The following is an 18,119-nucleotide window of genomic DNA, read 5'->3' on the forward strand; positions in this document are numbered from 1 at the left end:
AGTCTCAAAGCTGGGGAAGATGGGGTGGCACTAAGTCTAGAGTACCCGGCTGAACTCGGTTCTGGGTTCGAGGCTTGGCTGGGTTGGCGCCCCAGCGGGCGTTCGATTGCCCCGGGAAGGCCGTCGCATCCTGTGTAGATGTCCGGGACATCAGCCTGTGGGTGAACGTCGAGTGTGGGTCCTGGTGACCGTCTCATGTGTTCACTTACTCTATGTGAAACCATCAGACTATCTGTGCTTGAAGCGTGGGACGGCAGGACACTAACCCTGTTAGGGTTAGCAACTGCCCTAGGTTGGGTGCGGAGAGCCGGGCGCACATCGCCCCTCGGCGGCGGCCAAGAGCGTGGCATCTCAAAGAGAAAGCTTAATTCCTGAGGACCTAGATTTGCCACCTACGTGCTCTAGCCCACTTTCAAATATCCTCGACCGAGAGGTTCGACCTACTGGTTTGGGTCCTCACCCCTCTCGGGATATTCTTTCTGTACTTTTGATCCTGCAACTCCTTCCTCCAGGAATGACCTTCCTCATTCTTCTCCTGGCTTACCCTTAACGTGTTCCAAAACTCAGCTCCAGTGCCCCTCCTCCAGAACCCCTCCAGAACCCCCCCTTCCTCCAGGGCATGACTCCCTTTTTTTTTTTTTATCCCCAGCGCCTAGAAGGGTCTGAGGAACGGAGTTGAGTCGCTCGGTTTTCTGCAGGACCTGGGTTCGGCTGCCAGACGCGGGCTTCCACCAGGGGGCGCGAGGACTCCGCGTCGTTTCACTATGTCCACCAGGTGGCGCTTCCTCCCGCCTCTGGCCCCCACAAGGTCGGGGAGCCGGCCGGCGGATCCGCCTCGACTGATTGGGAGAAGCACTGCTAAACTATTTGCATTATCTTGAAAGGACCGCGCTGAGTGGCTGAGGTATAGAAGAAGCTGAAACGGGCTCTCTCATTGGTTTAAACTGCCCCCCCCCGCCCCGGCGTCCACATCCCGGTCAGATTGGGCCCGGAGGTCAGTCGGAAGCCTCCGGCTAGTGGCGACAGAGCACCTAAGTCTGGGTAGTGGGCGCTGCAGGGTGAGTGCCTGATGGCCGAGCGGCTGGGGTAGGGGACCCCAGGGCAGAGAGGGTGGGGGACCAGGGTGGGAGACTATCGGCCCCGCCCTGACTCCTCTTGGCTTGCCCATTCTCCTGTTTAGGAGTTGGAGATGTGCATCTAGAGAGGGAGGGACAGCGACTCTTGGCACCTTCCTCCACCCACCCACCGGGGTCCTCTCCGCCCACCCGGGCCCCACCCACGCTCCCCTGGGGTTGGAAAAGGAGTCTTCTCAGCCGCAGCTTCTGAGCTCTCGGGGTATCTCACTCAGGTATAGAGCTTAGTTTGCTCCTTGGAAAGTGGATCAGTTGGTTTACGGAGGTGTGTGTCGGGGTGGACCGTGGAGGTCCACGGAGGCTTGTTCTTGCAGAGTCTACTCACACGGAGGCTTGTTCTTGCAGAGTCGCTTAAAAGTGGGTCCCCAGGGCTCGGAGCCGCTGGGTATGGGTACCGAGAATGAAAGCCCAGAACCAGACTGCCAGAAACAGTTCCAGGCCGCAGTCAGTGTCATTCAGAACCTGCCTAAGAATGGTGAGGGCACGGGGACCTGCATTTGGGGGTCAAGAAGATTGGGGTCTGCCTCTGATCCCTGCAGTTGATGCAGATAAGTCCCTGCCTGGGCTGCCCTGGGGATCTCGTCTGCCTCCTGCCCCTGTCCAGCTGGGTCGGAGCCCTCACCATCTCTACCCATTACAAGGGTGGTTCATCCCATCTCCCTGGGGATGATGCTCTGCCTTCCACTCCCACCCCTCTGCCCAGGCTCTTACCGCCCCTCCTATGAAGAGATGCTGAGATTCTACAGCTACTACAAGCAAGCTACCATGGGACCCTGCCTCGTCCCCCGGCCTGGGTTCTGGGACCCAATCGGACGATACAAGTGGTGAGCTCCCTACCGGCCGGGCAAACAAGCCTCAGCCGTCAACCAGCCTCTCACAGCTCTCTGCCCCCCAGGGATGCCTGGAACAGCCTGGGCAAGATGAGCAGGGAGGAGGCCATGTCTGCCTACATCACTGAGATGAAGCTTGTGGCACAGAAGGTAGGGAGAGGCTGCAGGCTTCTTTCTGTCCCCAAGGTGTCAGCTAGGTGCCCTGTCGTCTGCCCTTCCAGGGCTGACCCCCATTACGTTTCCTGCACACTGACACACCTGTAGGAGTTACCACCTTCATGCTATCTCCCAGCCCTGCCTGTCTCTGGTCCCTGACTGGGCACAGGGTGGAGGGGACCTGGTTCAAGGGGGGACAGCGGGACAGTGGTAGGAGGGGCAGGCCCCTACCCACCAGAGCCCCTCCCCCACAGGTGATCGACACAGTGCCCCTGGGCGAGGTGGCAGAGAACATGTTTGCTTACTTCGAGCCCTTGTACCAGGTGATCCCCGATATGCCGAGGCCCCCGGAAACCTTCCTGAGAAGGGTCACAGGTCAGGCCCCCAGGCTGTGAGCTCCACAAGTGCTGAGTGAATTTTCTTAGGTCCAGGCAGAGGGGGCTGCTCAGTTGGAGGGGGGATTTGGGGGCAGAGGGCTCCGGGTGATGTCCCTGTAAGGGACTCCACCCAGTGCCCCTGATGGCGTGGGTCTCAGGCAGAGCTCATAGCTGATGGGGAGCAGGGGTTGATCTCACTGGGAGGCACCAGTCTCTTCCCAGCCCCACCTCTGGGTGCCATGTCTCAGCAGGTTGGAGAGAGCAGGTACTGAATGGAGATGTTGGGGCTGCCCCAGAGCCTCCCTGCCTCCCCAGGGAACCAGCATCCCCAAGTCCAGGTCAGTGCCTGGGCCAGAGGGGCAGAGAGCCAAACCCAGAGCAGGGGTGGGTGGGGGGCTTCCGGTGGGGTGGGTAAGGGGAGAAGGCTGGATGCCACGCCTCATGCTCACAGATAGTGAGACCTGCTGTGCTTGCAAAGGCCGGGGGGCAGGTTCTGGGATTCCAGTCCTAGGACCTCACTCCTGGGACCCGTCTCTGCCTCCTGTGGCAGTGTCTCCAGTGCCCCCTGAGCAGGTGCCTCTGTCCCATTGCACACCCCTCTCCTTCTTCCATAGCCTCCCTCTGTCACTAATGTTACCTCTCCCCTTGCCTAGAGTCCCAGCCACCTAGGGACCTGGACTCCGAGGTTTTCTGTGATTCCCTGGAGCAACTGGAACCTGAGCTGGTGAGACTACCCCTCATTCCCTGCCTTCCCCACTCCACTGGGCCCTTGCTGCCCTACCCCCACCCTTGGACCTGTGCCTCATCTCAGCAGGTTTGGACAGAGCAGAAGGGAGCCCCTGGAGGAGAGCCTGACACCAGAAACAGCTCCATGCTCCCTGCAGAGAAAGGTGAGCCCTTGCCCGACCCTTCACCCGCTTCTGCCATTCCCTCTGGTTCTGGTGTGCCCCAGGCTTTCCCCTGACTGCCCTCTTGGGGCGGAGGTCAAAGTCTGGCACTGGGCACTTGCCAGACAGCCAGTCACCAGCCTGGATGGGCAAAGTCCCTGCCCGGCCCCCTCTCTGTAGGCTTTCCATGTGAGACTGTCAAAGGACACTGATTTCTGTCCTGTCTCCTTCTAGACCTTCCAGCGTGCCATGTCCTTTAAGGGGCACTTTCATAAATATTATCTCCTTTATTCCTCTGAGTAAGTAGGTCATTGAGCAGCCCTGTGAAGGCAGTGACCTCTTCCCCTAATTTTCAGATGACAAAATGAGGCTCAAAGAAGTTTCTCACTTACCCCAAGTCACACAGCTAAGTGGCAATGCTGGGATTCAAACCCGTGGCAGCCTGTTACTCAGCCACTCGAATGGACTTTATAAAGCGCACCCTTTACAAGGGATTGCACTCTCCTATTCCTTTTCCCCAGGCCCGCCCCAGCCTGCCACCACCCTGTCCCTAGCTGAGTTGCCTCCTGAGCCCCCTCCCTTGTGTCTGTGCTCAGCAGAGGGCAGCGCACTGAGGCCCCAGGAATTGGACACGTGGCTGGTGGGGACAGTTCGGGCACTGCAAGAGAGCATGCGGGATGTCCAGGGGAGACTGCGGAGCCTAGAGAGCATGCCCGGCCTCCCCAAGCAGGTGAGCTGCCCCCAAGGCCCAGGGCGAGGTTGGGGCAGAACGCCATGGGTCTCTACTCCAGGCCCCTCACGGAGCCACTTCCGTCTTTTTGTCCTGACTCTCCACCTGCCCACATCTGTGAGAACAGATGTGCCCACATCTGTGAGAACAGATGTGCCCACATCTGTGAGAACAGATGTGCCCACATCTGTGAGAACAGATGTGCCCACATCTCTGATTTCTGCAGAGAATGGTGTGATTCGTTTATGTCCCAGGCACGACAGTCGGGGGGGACTGAAGGGAGAGTGGGAAGGGCCCTCCTTTCCTGCTCTTACCCCCCTCTGCTGGAAGAGAAACTGAGCGTGAAGGGCTAAGTCCAACAGTCTGGAAGGCCAGGATGTGCCTGCTCTTTGCACTGGGGCTGGGGGTCCCTGTTGCCCCTTCGTCAGGACTTCTCTTCCCAGATTTAGGGTTTGCTCCCAAACAGTTCAGCCCTTGCACCCCTTACTCTCTCCCCTCTCCTAGATCTGCTTGTCCCTTACACCTGGGCTCCTGAGCTCCTGCAGCATGGCTCACAGCCACCCTTCCCGGAGCTCCCGCTGAGTGCCAAACACAGAATTTACATGATCTCATTTAATCCACACAACGGATGAACTAGGTTTGCTTTTCGTTTCCCTTTTACAAAGGGGAAACCAAGGCTCTCTGAGGCTAGGTAATTCAGCCCAGAGGAACCTCACAGAGCTGCTGTGAGGATTAGATAAGATAATGCCCCCCCACCCCAGGAAGGCCTTCTCCAATGGGCTCCATTGTTACTATTATTATTATCACCATCCAGTGATGGAGCTGGGAGTGGCCCCAGGTCTGTCTCCCTCCGAAGCTGGGACTCACCACTGACTCTGAGTGGGTCTGTTCTTGAGAAGCCTGGGGTGATGGGGCAGGAGACGGCTGAATTGCTGGATATGGGGGATCGCTTGGGTGGCCCCTGACCCCCTTGACAATGTGGGTGGCAGGGATTTCCTCAGATTCACCTTTCAACGCCCACCCCTTCGAGGCTTTATTTACTTATTTATTTGACCTTTAGCTAATTTTACATGCTGAAGATTTTAAAGACTCCTCCCCGAAATAGCTGGTTTTCCATCTCTAAAAATAAGAACATTCTACTACCTAGCCCAAATGACAACATGTTAGCACCCACAAGTCCTTCATATTATCAAACACCCAATCCAAACTGAAATCTCCCCAGTTGTCCTGAAATCGCCTTTGCCAGCTTCTTTGTCCAGTCAAACCGTGCTGCGTTTGGGTCCTCTGTCCTTTAAGACTCCTTTCATCCAGACCAGCTCTTCTTCCTTGCTACTTACTTACTGGGACTGAGCCAGTGCAGTGGTCCTGTAGAATGTTCCTTTTTGGGTCTTTCTGATTACATCCTCGTGGCTAGTTTACATGACCAGATTATGTCAGATGTGATGTTCTTCACATCAGGGGACACATCTGGCTGTCCCACCATAAATGATTCTTACGTGGACCACCAGCATAGATGAAGGGGTGACAGTCGGATCCCATCACTGTTGGAGTCAGGGAGTGTCCAGCTCCCCCATTAACCCCACTGGCCACCTGATTTTTGACAGTTGATGGATAATCCTTGCCTGGATCAATAATTTATTTGGAAAAAATGTTGATTTTTAATTTCTATTATTCCTTTACCATATATTAGGTGTCACTTTTCTGTAGCGTGTCATCTAGGAGTTCCCTGAAGTACAGTGCCTTATGGAAAGGCAGAATAAAGGCTTAATTCTTTCTCTTTAATTACCTATTTTAAAGTAAGGAGTTGATTTAACAGCTACCTCAATAGTGACAAATTTCCAACTTTGAGTATCATTATGGACTAATGGATTTTAAAATTCAGTATTTCAATCAACTGAAATTAATTCTTTGTGATGCTTACACTGTCACAATTTTGGTCAATGGAGACCCTTTCAAGCTGGGTCCTATGTTCTCATAACATGACCTCATTAATCTTTAAAAGTTTCCTTGCTTTCTGGTACAAGATGTCCCACATTCACCTCTACCTTCCCTGCTCCAGACCTGGATTAGCCACTTCTCCAAGGAGCCCGGGCTCCTTTTAGCAAAGAATGATATTTGGAAACGAAAATCTGAGCACCATTTGAAGTATGTGGCACATCCTTTATAATATTGGGTGTTCAAGCCACACCAACAGGCCACTGATTTGTGGCCAAGAAGAGACAGCCTAGAAGCCAGTCTCTCCACCAGGCAGCCCCTCCAGTCTCCCTTGGCACCTGGGATTGTCCTGGGAGGAGGATGTGGGAGGGAACTGGAGGTCAGCTGTTAGGGACACACTGGGAACCCCAGGGTCCCTTCCCTTCTAGTGGTGCAGATTTGGATGTAGGGCCTTCTCTGCCCCAGTTCTTACATTCTTAGGGAGGCAGCTCCCCCAGACGAAGCTCCCGCTTACTTCTGGAAGCAGGTTCCTCAGGAGGGCCCAGTCTGTGCTGAAGCCTGGGCTGGCCCCTGACTCCCTCCCTCTTGGCAGCAGAGAACCCCGCCCAGTGCCCGGCCATGGCCCCTCAGGCTCTCGGGTCCCACGGTGCTCTTCTTCCTCCTGTGGCCCTTCATCGTCCAGTGGCTCTTCCGACAGTTTCGGACCCAGAAGAGGTGACGCTCAGTGGAGGGGTCTCTGCAGCCAACTAAGGTGGCTATGAGCCCCCTGGTCCTGCTGTGCCCTGAGCCTTCCTAGGGTTTAGGAGAAGAACAGCATTAACTGCGTCCCCCCACGACTCAATGTTTGCCTTTGCACCGCTCCCTTATTGGGGGGGCGTTTAAGAGCCCATCCTTCCCCGCGACTTCACTCGGACGCCTTCTCCCCCTCCCACCCAAACATCGAGGCTGCCTGGTGAGGGTGTAGGAGTGGTGCACGTCCCGGGTTCTGGGTTGGCCGTGACTCGGGGGCGGGGCTGCCGGGTCTCAGCCTCTGCCCTCCCCTCCCTCTGGGTCACCTGACTCTTCTCCCACCCCAGCCTCTCCGGGTGGAGGGCCAGCTCTTGGGCAAGTTGGGACTTGGGCTGGGGCCTGGAAGAATGATTGGCTGAGAGGCTGAGGGAGGGAGGCCCGGAGGCCCGGCCGAGTTGGGGGGAGGGGAGTGAGCTGCGTTTTGCTGGCCTCCCTCCCCCTGCACGCACACACTCAGGACGTCTTCACGGAAGATTCGCTTACGAATGAATGTTTCACTAAATAAAATAAGACCTTAATCTTCTGCCGTCTGGGTCCCCACGGAGTGAGGCGGGAAGCCGGGTCCGGGCGCGCAAGGCACAAGCCTCTTCCCTGCCCCTCCCCCAGCGCCCCCGAGGACCGTCCCGAGAGGCCGGCGGTTTTCCCTCCTTCCAGAGCAGGAGCGGCGGGCACAGGGGCCCGGGGCCCGGGGCCGGGGGGGGGGGGCGGCCGAGGGAGGGGCGCGGGGGGCCCTCCGCTGTCGCCGGGGGGTGGGGCCGCGCCTTGGCCCCACCCCCCGCCCCGTCGGAGGGGAGGCCCTGCGAGCCGGCGCGGGGGGGCGCGGGGAGGAGAGGAAGCTCGCGGGGCACGGGCGGAGGCCGGGTCACCCCCCGGAGAGAAAGGCGGCCGCTCGTTGTGCCGAGCGCAGGCCGCAGGGATGGGGCCCCGGGGGCCCCCGCGGCCCCGGAAGTGCCCACCGCCCGCTTCCCCCTCCACAGCTGGCGTGACCTCCGCGTTCGGGCTTTCCCAGGGAACTTTCTGGAAGGCCAAGACCCAGCGGGAGCCTAGTCCCCGCCCCGCCCTGAGGAGTGGGGGCGGGGCCGGACGCAGGGAGCCCCCGTCGGGGTGGGCAGAGCGCCCGCGTGGGCACAGAGCTGCGGGCGCCGCCGGCTGCTCGGACTCCGAACTTCTTTTTCCCACCGCCTGGCGGCCTTGGTCTCCCTCTGGTCAGCGACAGCCCTGTCGCGCCTCCTACCCCTTCGCCCCGGGCCCCTCTGGCTCCAGCAGTGGCCCGTATTCGGTGGGGAACTCGCCACTCCGAGCGCCTCCCTAGTTTTAGCGCGAGAGGCCACTGGCCAGGAGCCCCAACGGCCGAGGGCCACAGCAGCCTTGAGCCCCTGCAGCTGCCACCGCCTGGGCTCCAGGACCTTCCTGCCCTCGGTGAGGAAAAGGCAGTTCTGAAGGCCCCTTCTTGGAGACCCTTAAACTCCTCTTGAGTTCCCTCTACCCGCCCCGAGCCTTGACCCGAGGCTGGCTATCATTCGAACCACTGGAAGCCTCAAGTCACTCGTCAGTCCTTCTCTCGAGGTGGGGAGGGCAGACACACAGGCCCTGGTGCTCTCTGATCCAGCCCAGGGGCGCAGGCAGAGAGACTGAATAAACCCTTGTGTTAAAGCTGGACCCCAGCAGGAGTGGGACCAAAGCGATGCTGGGGATGCAGGGATGGGCACACAACTAGCTGTGGGACTTGGGCAAGCTTCGTAACTGCTCTGAACCTGGGCTGCCTTGTTTGTAAAATAAGGATGAAGAGCTCATCATAAGGCAGTCGTGGGTTTTTTGGTTTTGTTTTGTTTTTTAAGATTTTATTTATTTGTGAGAGCACAAGCAGGGGGAGCAGCAGGTAGAGGTAAAGGGAGAAGCAGGCTCCTCACTGAGCCAGAAGCCCGATGTGGGGCTCGATCCCAGGATCCCGGGATCGTGACTGAGGGATCTGGGTCGAAGGCGGACGCTTAACCAACTGAGCCACCCAGGCATTCCCAGTCCTGGGTTTTAAATGCCCAGGACATGTAAAATGCCTGGCAATGGGTTAAAACTCAGCTAATATCAAGGTGCCCGGCCTCTTGTTTGACAGAATTCTAGAATTCCACAACCTATCACTCTGCCCTCCGCTCCCCACACATGACAAATGAGTCCTGTCCAACAAACTAAGGGTGGCTGGGCTCAGCTGTTACCTTTCAATCCCCCTGAATGAGGGTACCCAGGAGTCCTCTGGAGTCTGAAAATGTGGTAACAATAAAGAGATCTCTGACTCCCATTCAAGTTCTCTGCAAAATCTCTTTTCCTCAGGGAACTGTCGATGTGAGGGGGAGCTCTTGCTCACAGAGGAGTCTCCTGCATGACTGATGAAGGAGCACAAAGAAGGGCAGGCTTTTCTCAGAAGCCCAGGGACTGGAGTGGTCAATTTCAAAACAGGTGGATGTGCCCCAGAGGCACTCTTGCTTCTCCCTTGGGGCGTGCCCATCACCACCTCCCCATGGAACCATTCCTGAGTTCCCAGACAAGTCCTTTCTTTGGACATGACGCTTGCTCTTTAAAGAACGTCCTTCTTCATGCTACTGGGCCTCAAAACCCTTCATCCTCCCGAGAGCGCCAAGGAGACATGTCCCCCACGAATCCTGTCCCTAATTCCTAACTCCTGAGCAGCTTGGCTCACAGGCCCCTAGCCAGGATTTTCTTCATTTGTCGTTTTGACTCACAGTGGTTTAACGGCCTCTCCACACTGTCCATGTGCAGCACGGATGACATTTTATTCATCATTGTTCCTTCCTAACAAATGTTCGCTAAATGAAGAAACGAGGGCTTTAATTAGGCTGAGGCTGTTGGAAATAGAAAGGAACTAAATCCAAAGTTCTTGAGCAAAAAGAGAATTTTGTGAAAGAAAAATGACACGAGAGTCAAAAAGACCTTCGTTCTAGCAGGAATTGCCACTTAGTTGTCATGTGACCTTGGACAAGTCACTTCATTTCTCGGAGTCTCAGAGATTTCTTATCTCTAAAATGGAGACAATCATTCCCACCCTGTCTAACTCACCGGGCTGTGGTGGGGTCAAATGATTGTGTGTAAAAAAATGTTGTATGTTAGAAAGAGGCCGGGATGTAAAATGTTGCTATTAAGAAAGAAATAGTAAGAATGGGTCACGGATGTGTGGCCAGAGGGGGAGGCTGTTATTACACTGAGATTTTTAGGCCGAAATGATTACAGCGGAGAGTTTAGGCTACTCCACGGCCCTGTCCTCTGGGCTGGAGCTTGGAATCTGGAGAATTTTCTCAAGGAGACTGTGTCACCTTCCCTCCCCCATGAGTCTACCCCCAAGGTCCTGGGCCAGCATCCCCCTGCCCCCATTTCTGGGCAAGACGTCCTCTTTCTTTGGCTCCGTTCCCTCCCAGTGCTGCCCAGCGCCCACTAATGAGCAGAGCCTCTATGGATGGAGAGATTGGTTGATTATTTAAACTCAGGATTAATTCTGAACCTTCTCTCCCACCTCCCCACATAGAGGTCCCTCAGCTGGCCCGGACTGCCTTGTCTGAGCTCAGGAAAGGCTCCCGGTCGGCCCCAGGAGGCCATTTTCTTCGACAGAAGCTGAGGCCCGGGGACGAGGCCTTCCCACCCCGGGTCTCCCGGGAGCCCCAGGTGCACACCCCGCGCTTCCCGGATCCCCGCCCGGGCGAGAGGCTCGGTCACGGCCCACCGGCCCACCGTTTTTGCACTGGTCCTGGGGCAGCCGCGGCCCTGAAAGACTAGGCCTGGACTGGGGCTCGGCCACTTTCGTCCAGCGGTCCCAAAGCCAATCCGAGGGTGGAAGTCACCCGGGACTCGAACCTGCCTTCTCATCCTCCAAGGCCTAGTCCGGGGTTGCTGCACTAATGCAGTCACACTGTCCCTTTAAGGCGGCACTTTTTATTTTTCATTTGTTTACTTCTTCATACGCTTTTCGTTTTTTCAAAATATGTTCACAATATCCTTCCGCAAATATCAGTCCCAGGCATTAACCACACACACCTTGCAGCCATTCCTGTAATCTTAAGAATCGAGAGTTATTAGCCATAGGCCAACATCTCTCTTTATAGGATTTAATCCTCTTTTACACTGTAGGGACTACTTTTTAGGAATAAACCATTTTTGCTTTAGCTAACAAATGCTTATGACCTTCGGAACCCTTCCGCTGAGGACAGAAGACGATAATACCCTTTACAACGCACCTTTTAATAAAAATATTCTGTGTAGGCCCTCAGAGGCCATCGAATCTTCTCGTATTCCTGAAGCAGAATGGTATGGTCCAAAACCCGCCCCATCTTCTCTGCGATTGGCTTTCCTTCTTCGGCGAGACGTGTGACTCCTGGCCAATGGTCACTCACGTTTCTCCAGCGAGGGCTATGCAATGGAAGGAGGCGGCCTGGAAGTCGCCCCCTACGCGTTCTGGGATTGGCTACGTCGCACGGCGCGCGAGGACGGCGGGCCTGAGGGATGGAAACTACGACTCCCAGCTTCCTGAGACGGGGACTCCGTTACGCATGCGCATGGGCGGGGCGGACAGACTTCTATATAAAAGGGGCGCAGAGGGCTGGGAGGCAGCAGTTGGAAGTTGGCAGGTGGAGAGGCAGGTTGGGAGGGGAAGTTGGGGGAGGAGGCGGAAGAGTTGCTGTCGGAAGGGGGAGGAGGGAGGGAGGAAAAGAGGAGGAGGCGGTGGAGATCTGAGCTGAGCCGAGCATCGAGCCAAAGGGGAGATGAGTTTGTCTGTCCTCGGCTGAGGCTCCGGCCGGGCCTAGGGAACTGGGAGCTCGGGTTGGAGCGACACCCGTGGAAGTGGGAGGAGGTGGCTCTGGGACTTTAACCCCTTGTGGGCTCTGCGGCAGGGGATTTAACCCTTTGTGGATTCGGCCCCTCGGAGGCAGCGTCATCGGGTAGTTTTAACCCCTTCGGGGCTGGGTTTAACCCGTTGGACTTTAACCTCATCTCCTTTTCCCACCAACTCCTCGATCGTGGGGGCGCTCTGCGGGGAGGCTTGAGGTCCACCTCCTTTGCACATTACGTACTGTTACTGCTGCTGCACCCCCTTGGACCCGCTATCTGGCCGCGCTGTGGGCACTTAACCCTTTACTGACTTGAGCTCTCCCAAGTTGCATTTGGAGTTTGTTTACAGAAGGACCTGCTAAAGGCGTCACTGCAGGAATTACAGACCGAAGAGGACTCTGCTGGACATTTTTTAAAAGCAAAGAAAAACCTCTTTTTTCATTAAGGACTTACAGCCAAAATTTTTCAAACTTCGAGAAGAGGACTCTATTAGCCATGGCCGAGCCACTCTTGTCAGAATACCAGCACCAGCCTCAAACTAGCAACTGTACAGGTGCTGTTGCTGTTCATGATGAGCGGAACCCCGATCGCCCCCCAGGCGCGGAGGAGCGGGTGCCCGAGGAGGACAGTAGGTGGCAATCGAGAGCGTCCCCCCAGTCGGGTGGCCGTCCGGGGCAGGAGGGGGAAGGGAGCTTGGAGCCGCAGCCGCCTCCCCTTCAGAACCCCGTCTGTCCAGAACCTAGCTGCCCGCAAGCAGGCAAGAAGGGCCAGAATGGGGACGACTTGTCCGCTGGCGGAGCCCCCCCGCCGGGGGCTGGGGGGGAACCGAGGCCCGAGGCCGAGCCTCTCGCACAGCCATGTCATGATTCCGAGGCCAACAAGTTGGGGGCTCCTGCTGCAGGGGGCGAGGAGGCGTGGGGACAGCAGCAGAGACAGCTGGGCAAGAAAAAACATAGGAGACGCCCCTCCAAGAAGAAGCGGCATTGGAAACCGTACTACAAGCTGACTTGGGAGGAGAAGAAAAAGTTCGACGAAAAACAGAGCCTGCGAGCTTCAAGGATTCGAGCTGAGATGTTCGCCAAGGGCCAGCCTGTCGCACCCTATAACACCACGCAGTTCCTCATGGATGACCACGACCAGGAGGAGCCGGATCTCAAAACCGGTCTCTACCCCAAGCGGGCCGCTGCCAAATCCGACGACACCAGCGATGAGGACTTCATGGAAGAAGCGGGCGAGGAGGATGGGGGCAGCGACGGGATGGGAGGAGACGGCAGCGAGTTTCTGCAGCGGGACTTCTCGGAGACCTACGAGCGGTACCACGCGGAGAGTCTGCAGAACATGAGCAAGCAGGAGCTCATCAAGGAGTACTTGGAGCTGGAGAAGTGCCTCTCGCGCATGGAGGACGAGAATAACCGGCTGCGGCTGGAAAGCAAGCGGCTGGGCGGCGACGACGCGCGTGTGCGGGAGCTGGAGCTAGAGCTGGACCGGCTGCGCGCCGAGAACCTCCAGCTGCTGACGGAGAACGAACTGCACCGGCAGCAGGAGCGAGCGCCGCTGTCCAAGTTTGGAGACTAGACTGAAACTTTTTGGGGGGAGGGGGCAAAGGGGACTTTTTACAGTGATGGAATGTAACATTATACACATGTGTATATAAGACAGTGGACCTTTTTATGACAATAATCAGAAGAGAAAATCCCCCCGGCTTTGGTTGGTTTGGTAAATTTAGCTATGATGTAGCTTGTGTGCTTTTCTCCTGTTCTTTAATTATGTGAAACTGAAGGGTTGCTTTTCTTGTTTTCTTTTTAGAAGTTTTTTTTTTTTTTTAACGTGTAAGTAACTTGACCAAGTTATAATGCATTTTTCTGTTAAAAAATCCCCTCCTTAAACGGAGCTATAAGGTGGCCAAATCTGAGAACCATTAAATTCATTCTAGGTATAATAAATTTAATATTTGTAAATGTAACATAGTTTCAGTGTGATTTCTAGAGCTAATTCAAAATAGTGCTGATTTATTTTAAGTGATTGCATTGGGGGGGTAAAGAAATCATTGTCAGTTTGCAAAAAACAATCTTTAATGGGACAATTTTCAATTTGCTGGTTTTTCCCCTGAATGGGTTTTAGTGTGCTAAATATACAGTTCAGGCAAAATATAAAGTTTAATTATCTTCAATACCTAAGTGTGCTCGCTTTCTAGTGCCTTGGTTTTCTTTTTTGATGCTGGAGAAAGAAACCAGTGTTGGGTGTTTGGGGAGCAGAAAGTGGCTACAATCGGAAGCTTAAAATTTAATTCTGCTTCTCAACAGCCATTTGAAAGTCTATTAACAAAACTGTAAACCTAATTTGGCAGTTTGTTAGGTTAGACAATTGACAGTCTCATTTCATTCCTACAAATAGGTTTTTAGTGATTCCTCCACTTCCCCAATAAGGCTGGAAGAAGTTCCTGGATGTCTGAAAAAGGCTCTTGGTAAACCCCCTGCTTTTTTAGTGCAAGCAATGGTTGGATAAACTTTGTGGCTGTTCTTTATTAAGATATTTAGAGGTAGGGAATATTGGATTTATAGAGGAAATGGTTGCTTGGGGCATTCCAAGGACTTACCCTAATTATCTAATACTTAGGTGCTCCCTATACTAAAAAAAAAAAAAAAAAGGAGCTCTCCACCTTTTCATGAGGGTCAAACCAAAATTAGAAATCCCCCCCGTCCCTTACTGCAAATCAAATATAAAGCTTCTGGAAGAGGAGCTAAATTAAGTCCTTATGGGCCGAGTGGGAACCCTGTACAGTCATTCCCTGTACAGCCGCTAGTCTCACTCTCCTAAGAGGGGCTTAGGCCCTAATTCCAGAGAATAGTTCTGTTCTTGAAAATGCAGGGAGACCCTGGGAACTAATTTCCACCCCCAAATCAAATAGTAAGAAATGATGATTGTTGGCAGACAATCTCTTCTTTGCTGTCCTGCCTGCCATTCCCTTGCGGTGTATTTAAAAAACTTCTATCTCCTTAAAAAAAAAAAATTATTCCTTCCGCATCATGGTTAATCCAGCCCATCTCCACCTGCCCTGTGTCAGTGTTTCCCTAGGGCAAATGCACTGCTCAAATCATTAATACAGGGGTTCCTTAACTTGGGGCCTTAGAATCCAGAGGGGGCCCTGGGATTCATGAACCCCATGAAGTAGACTTGTGTTATATGTACATTTTTCTGGGAAGACAGTTCAAGAGAACCATGAGACTGTCGAACTCCTTGAAGGTTAAAAACCTCTGCAGGAAAAGGCGGGGGGGGGGGAGACACACAAAATTCCCATTGGAAAGTTTGCTTTTGTATCTAAATGGAACAGCAGAGGTGGCAGGAACTCCCAAGAGTGAAATGCACCTTATGATGCATAAGCATTCACAAATCAATGAACCAAGGGGAATTATGCTGGTCAAGAACTGACTCAGGGCCTTCAGAGCTGTACTAAACTGGTCCTACTCTGGCAGATGGTCCACTGAAGACAATGTATGATCCGTTTTTCTTTCGGCCTAAAAATTACATTAAGGGGCGCCTGGGTGGCTCAGTCATTAAGTGTCTGCCTTCGGCTCAGGTCATGATCCTGGGGTCCTGGGATCAAGCCTCGCATCGCACCGGGCCTCCCTGCTCAGTGGGAGGCCTGCTTCTCCCTCTCCCACTCCCCCTGCTTGTGTTCCCTCTCTCACTGTCTCTGTCAAATAAAAAATTAAAAAAAATAAAAATTACATTAAATGTCTATTTTGAAATAGTTTTCTTCGTGTTTTTAATTCTCCTTCTGCTATGACGTCATGCAGTAGTCCCAGAAACAGGGCTGCTTGGTGGAATGGCAGCAACACTGCCCTCTGGCTTTATATGCAGAGAAACCTCATTTTGACTGCACTACAGGATGCAGCAGTGATAACCTCTGATTGTAGAACTTAAGTAAGATGGATTTATGTTAATGATCTTGTTTCCCCCACTATCAGTCTTAGGAACACTCTAGAAGTACATTTATCATCAGAAAAAAAGTATGTTTTACTCTTAGAAGACAAATTCAGTTTAGTCTTTAAAAATACACAAATAGTTAATTTACTCACAAATGACTTTGATTTACCTTGAGATATGCAACTATCTGAACTTTGTTTCCAAAGGCACTTTATAGTATGTACTGCATTTATGTTCTTAGAATGATGAGGTTTGTGTGAAATTTCAGTTTTCTATCAATACTTTCTACATTAAAACACTTGAGTAGTACACTGCTCTCAGGACAGAGAAAAAGACTGAATTACTTACATTAATGGGGGGTGGGCTGTGATAACAAATGATCTTCAAATCACTTGAGGATCTCTAGCCTTTCACTAAAGTCCTCTCTGCCAGACATTTTAACCGAGCTGCTCAAAAGACCATGTTTACACATGGGCAATTTGTTTGTTCCCTTTCTCATCATAGGGCGCCTGGGTATCCAGCCAGGGCAAAGTGCTTCCTAAACTTTGAGACAGATGGCTGGAAAGCTTAATCCTCCTCTGAGCAAGGAAAACTTTTGGGGGGCTAGCCTAGAATATAAAGTGGCCCCTGGGAGATAGGGACCTTTAGATCTCAGTTTGGGGGAAGGCCAGGGAGGTCCAAATTGGTTTAATTCAGGAAAAATAGACCAGTGGGGGCTCCTGGGTGGCTCAGTCAAGTGTCTGCCTCAGGTCATGATCTCAGGGTCCCGGGATGCTCCATGGGGAGCCTGCTTCTCCCTCTCCCTCCCACTCCCCCTGCTTGTGTGCTCTGTCAAATAAAATAAATGGACTGGGTAACTCTAAAGAGAGAAAACATAAAAATTAGCCTAGTTTAGGAGTCAAAAAACTAGGGTCCTAGTCCTATCTTTAACATATACTACTAGCAGTGTAACTCTGGAAACAACTGAGCCTCATTCTTCATCACCAAAATGGGGCTGTGCCAACTTTACAAAACGGCTATCAGCATTAAACAAGATAGCATGAAAATGTGTTATACAAAAGTAAGCTACCACTGATATAACTATTATTGTTTTTTCTTTTTTTTTTTTTTCAGTAATCTCCATGCTCAATGTGGGGCTCAAACCCACAACCCCGAGATCCAGAGTCACCAGCTCCACCAACTCAGCCAGCCCCTTTACTGTTTCTTTTTAAGACCAAAAAGCAGTTGCCCATTTGATTGGTATTTTAATTTTCCCTTCATCCAGAGTAAAATTAAAATCCTTTGCTTGGGAAAATGTAAATAAATATATTTTACCCTAATGACTTCAAAAGTTACAGAAAAAAAAAATTCAAGAGGGAATCCATAGGGGGGAAAAATCCCAAAAAACAAAACCACAACTGAACAGTTTACCTTCAGAAAATCAAGAGCTGGCTACATTTAGTTAAACTATCAGGTAATGAATGCACCACGGGATTCTCCCTGGCCACTTACACCCAGAACAGCTAGCAACAAATATTCACATCACTGTGATGGCAAAATTGGTTAGAGCTGAGATAGTACTTGTACCTAAGTACACTTGAGTTTGTGAGGTTTGTTTTTTGAAATTATTTTTCAAATTTGACAAGAACATTGGGATAAAATTCCACTTTACTATTATTTCTCACATAAGGTGTGGAGAGTTGATGCTAAAAATGAAAAGTAATTTTTTAAAGTAAAGAAAATGTCAAATTCAGGCCCTGAACACAGTGGGATCTGCTGACCAAAGGTAACAGTCATACTTTCCAAGTGGGACAGAATATACAGTCTAGGAGGCAAAGATTTCAATCTTGACCCAGTTGTCTTTGAATACTGGAAAGCTTACCACCTCATTCTCCTTCTTGTAAAAAAAGAAAGGCTGAGTTTAGACAGATCAATACTTGAGCTCTCACAAATCCTCCTGAATAAACTTTTTCTTGGGTTTTACTTAGAGGTGGTTCAACTATGACAAATGATGTTATCAACAAGGTCAAGGGCAGGAACAATCCTAGTAGTTTACTAATAAACCTCTGCACACCAACAAAATTCTTTCAAATGGTTGAGCTGCTATAGGAAACTGTTGGTAAGTTTCTTGAAATTGCTAGCGTGATCTCTCAACAAAGCACCAAGAGCACTTACATTTGGCTTAAAAGTTTTTTCAAGAGCAAAAATTCAGAAGGAAATCATACTCTCATTCTTCATATTCCATTTCACACATCCACTGACTGTGCGAAGTGTTAAAAAGCCCTGGGTTTGCAGTGAGCAAAAAGGTTATTCCTGAAGGAAAATGTGGGAACTCGAGTGCCCCATGCACAAGTATAGTTGAGAAAATGATAGCATCACTGCTCTTGTGAGATACTCAGTAGAACTTGCGCTAGCCTCCAGAGGGTCAGGAGATTAATTTGAAGTGTGAAGCCTGTTTTAAACACAGCATTCTGCAGACCTGGGTAACTCCAGCACAACTGTTAGGCAAAGGCAGGAAACCGAACTGGAGGATGGAAAGGAATGTC

General features: G+C 52.3%; 2 protein-coding genes across 9 annotated transcripts; both read left to right on the plus strand.

Annotated features, from left to right (window-relative positions):
- The first annotated feature begins 921 nt into the window (after positions 1–921).
- On the plus strand, positions 922–7,360 carry ACBD4 (acyl-CoA binding domain containing 4). 8 transcript variants are annotated; one of them, XM_073889134.1, is made up of 11 exons: positions 922–1,058; positions 1,181–1,348; positions 1,479–1,608; positions 1,837–1,957; positions 2,029–2,113; positions 2,374–2,494; positions 2,748–2,834; positions 3,150–3,220; positions 3,308–3,386; positions 3,980–4,113; positions 4,618–5,895. In XM_073889134.1, the coding sequence occupies exons 3-11, from the start codon at positions 1,521–1,523 to the stop codon at positions 4,693–4,695; spliced, it is 864 nt and encodes a 287-aa protein (XP_073745235.1). In that variant the 5' UTR covers positions 922–1,058; positions 1,181–1,348; positions 1,479–1,520; the 3' UTR covers positions 4,696–5,895. The 8 variants fall into 8 exon arrangements, with proteins under 8 accessions (XP_073745235.1, XP_025717727.2, XP_025717729.2 ...); XM_025861942.2 differs by lacking the exon at positions 4,618–5,895 and adding an exon at positions 6,641–7,360 and having other exon boundaries at positions 929–1,058; XM_025861944.2 differs by lacking the exon at positions 4,618–5,895 and adding an exon at positions 6,644–7,360 and having other exon boundaries at positions 929–1,058.
- Positions 7,361–11,468: 4,108 nt separating this feature from the next.
- HEXIM1 (HEXIM P-TEFb complex subunit 1) lies at positions 11,469–13,630 on the plus strand. Its single transcript, XM_025861804.2, has one exon. It carries the CDS (start codon positions 12,163–12,165, stop codon positions 13,240–13,242), a length of 1,080 nt encoding a protein of 359 aa, XP_025717589.1. The 5' UTR covers positions 11,469–12,162; the 3' UTR covers positions 13,243–13,630.
- The last annotated feature ends 4,489 nt before the right edge of the window (positions 13,631–18,119 follow it).

This window comes from Callorhinus ursinus, unplaced genomic scaffold, assembly GCF_003265705.2.
Source record: "Callorhinus ursinus isolate GAN/ISIS: 27379988/994484 unplaced genomic scaffold, GSC_fseal_2.0 scaffold102, whole genome shotgun sequence".
Taxonomy (NCBI): Eukaryota; Metazoa; Chordata; class Mammalia; order Carnivora; family Otariidae; genus Callorhinus; species Callorhinus ursinus.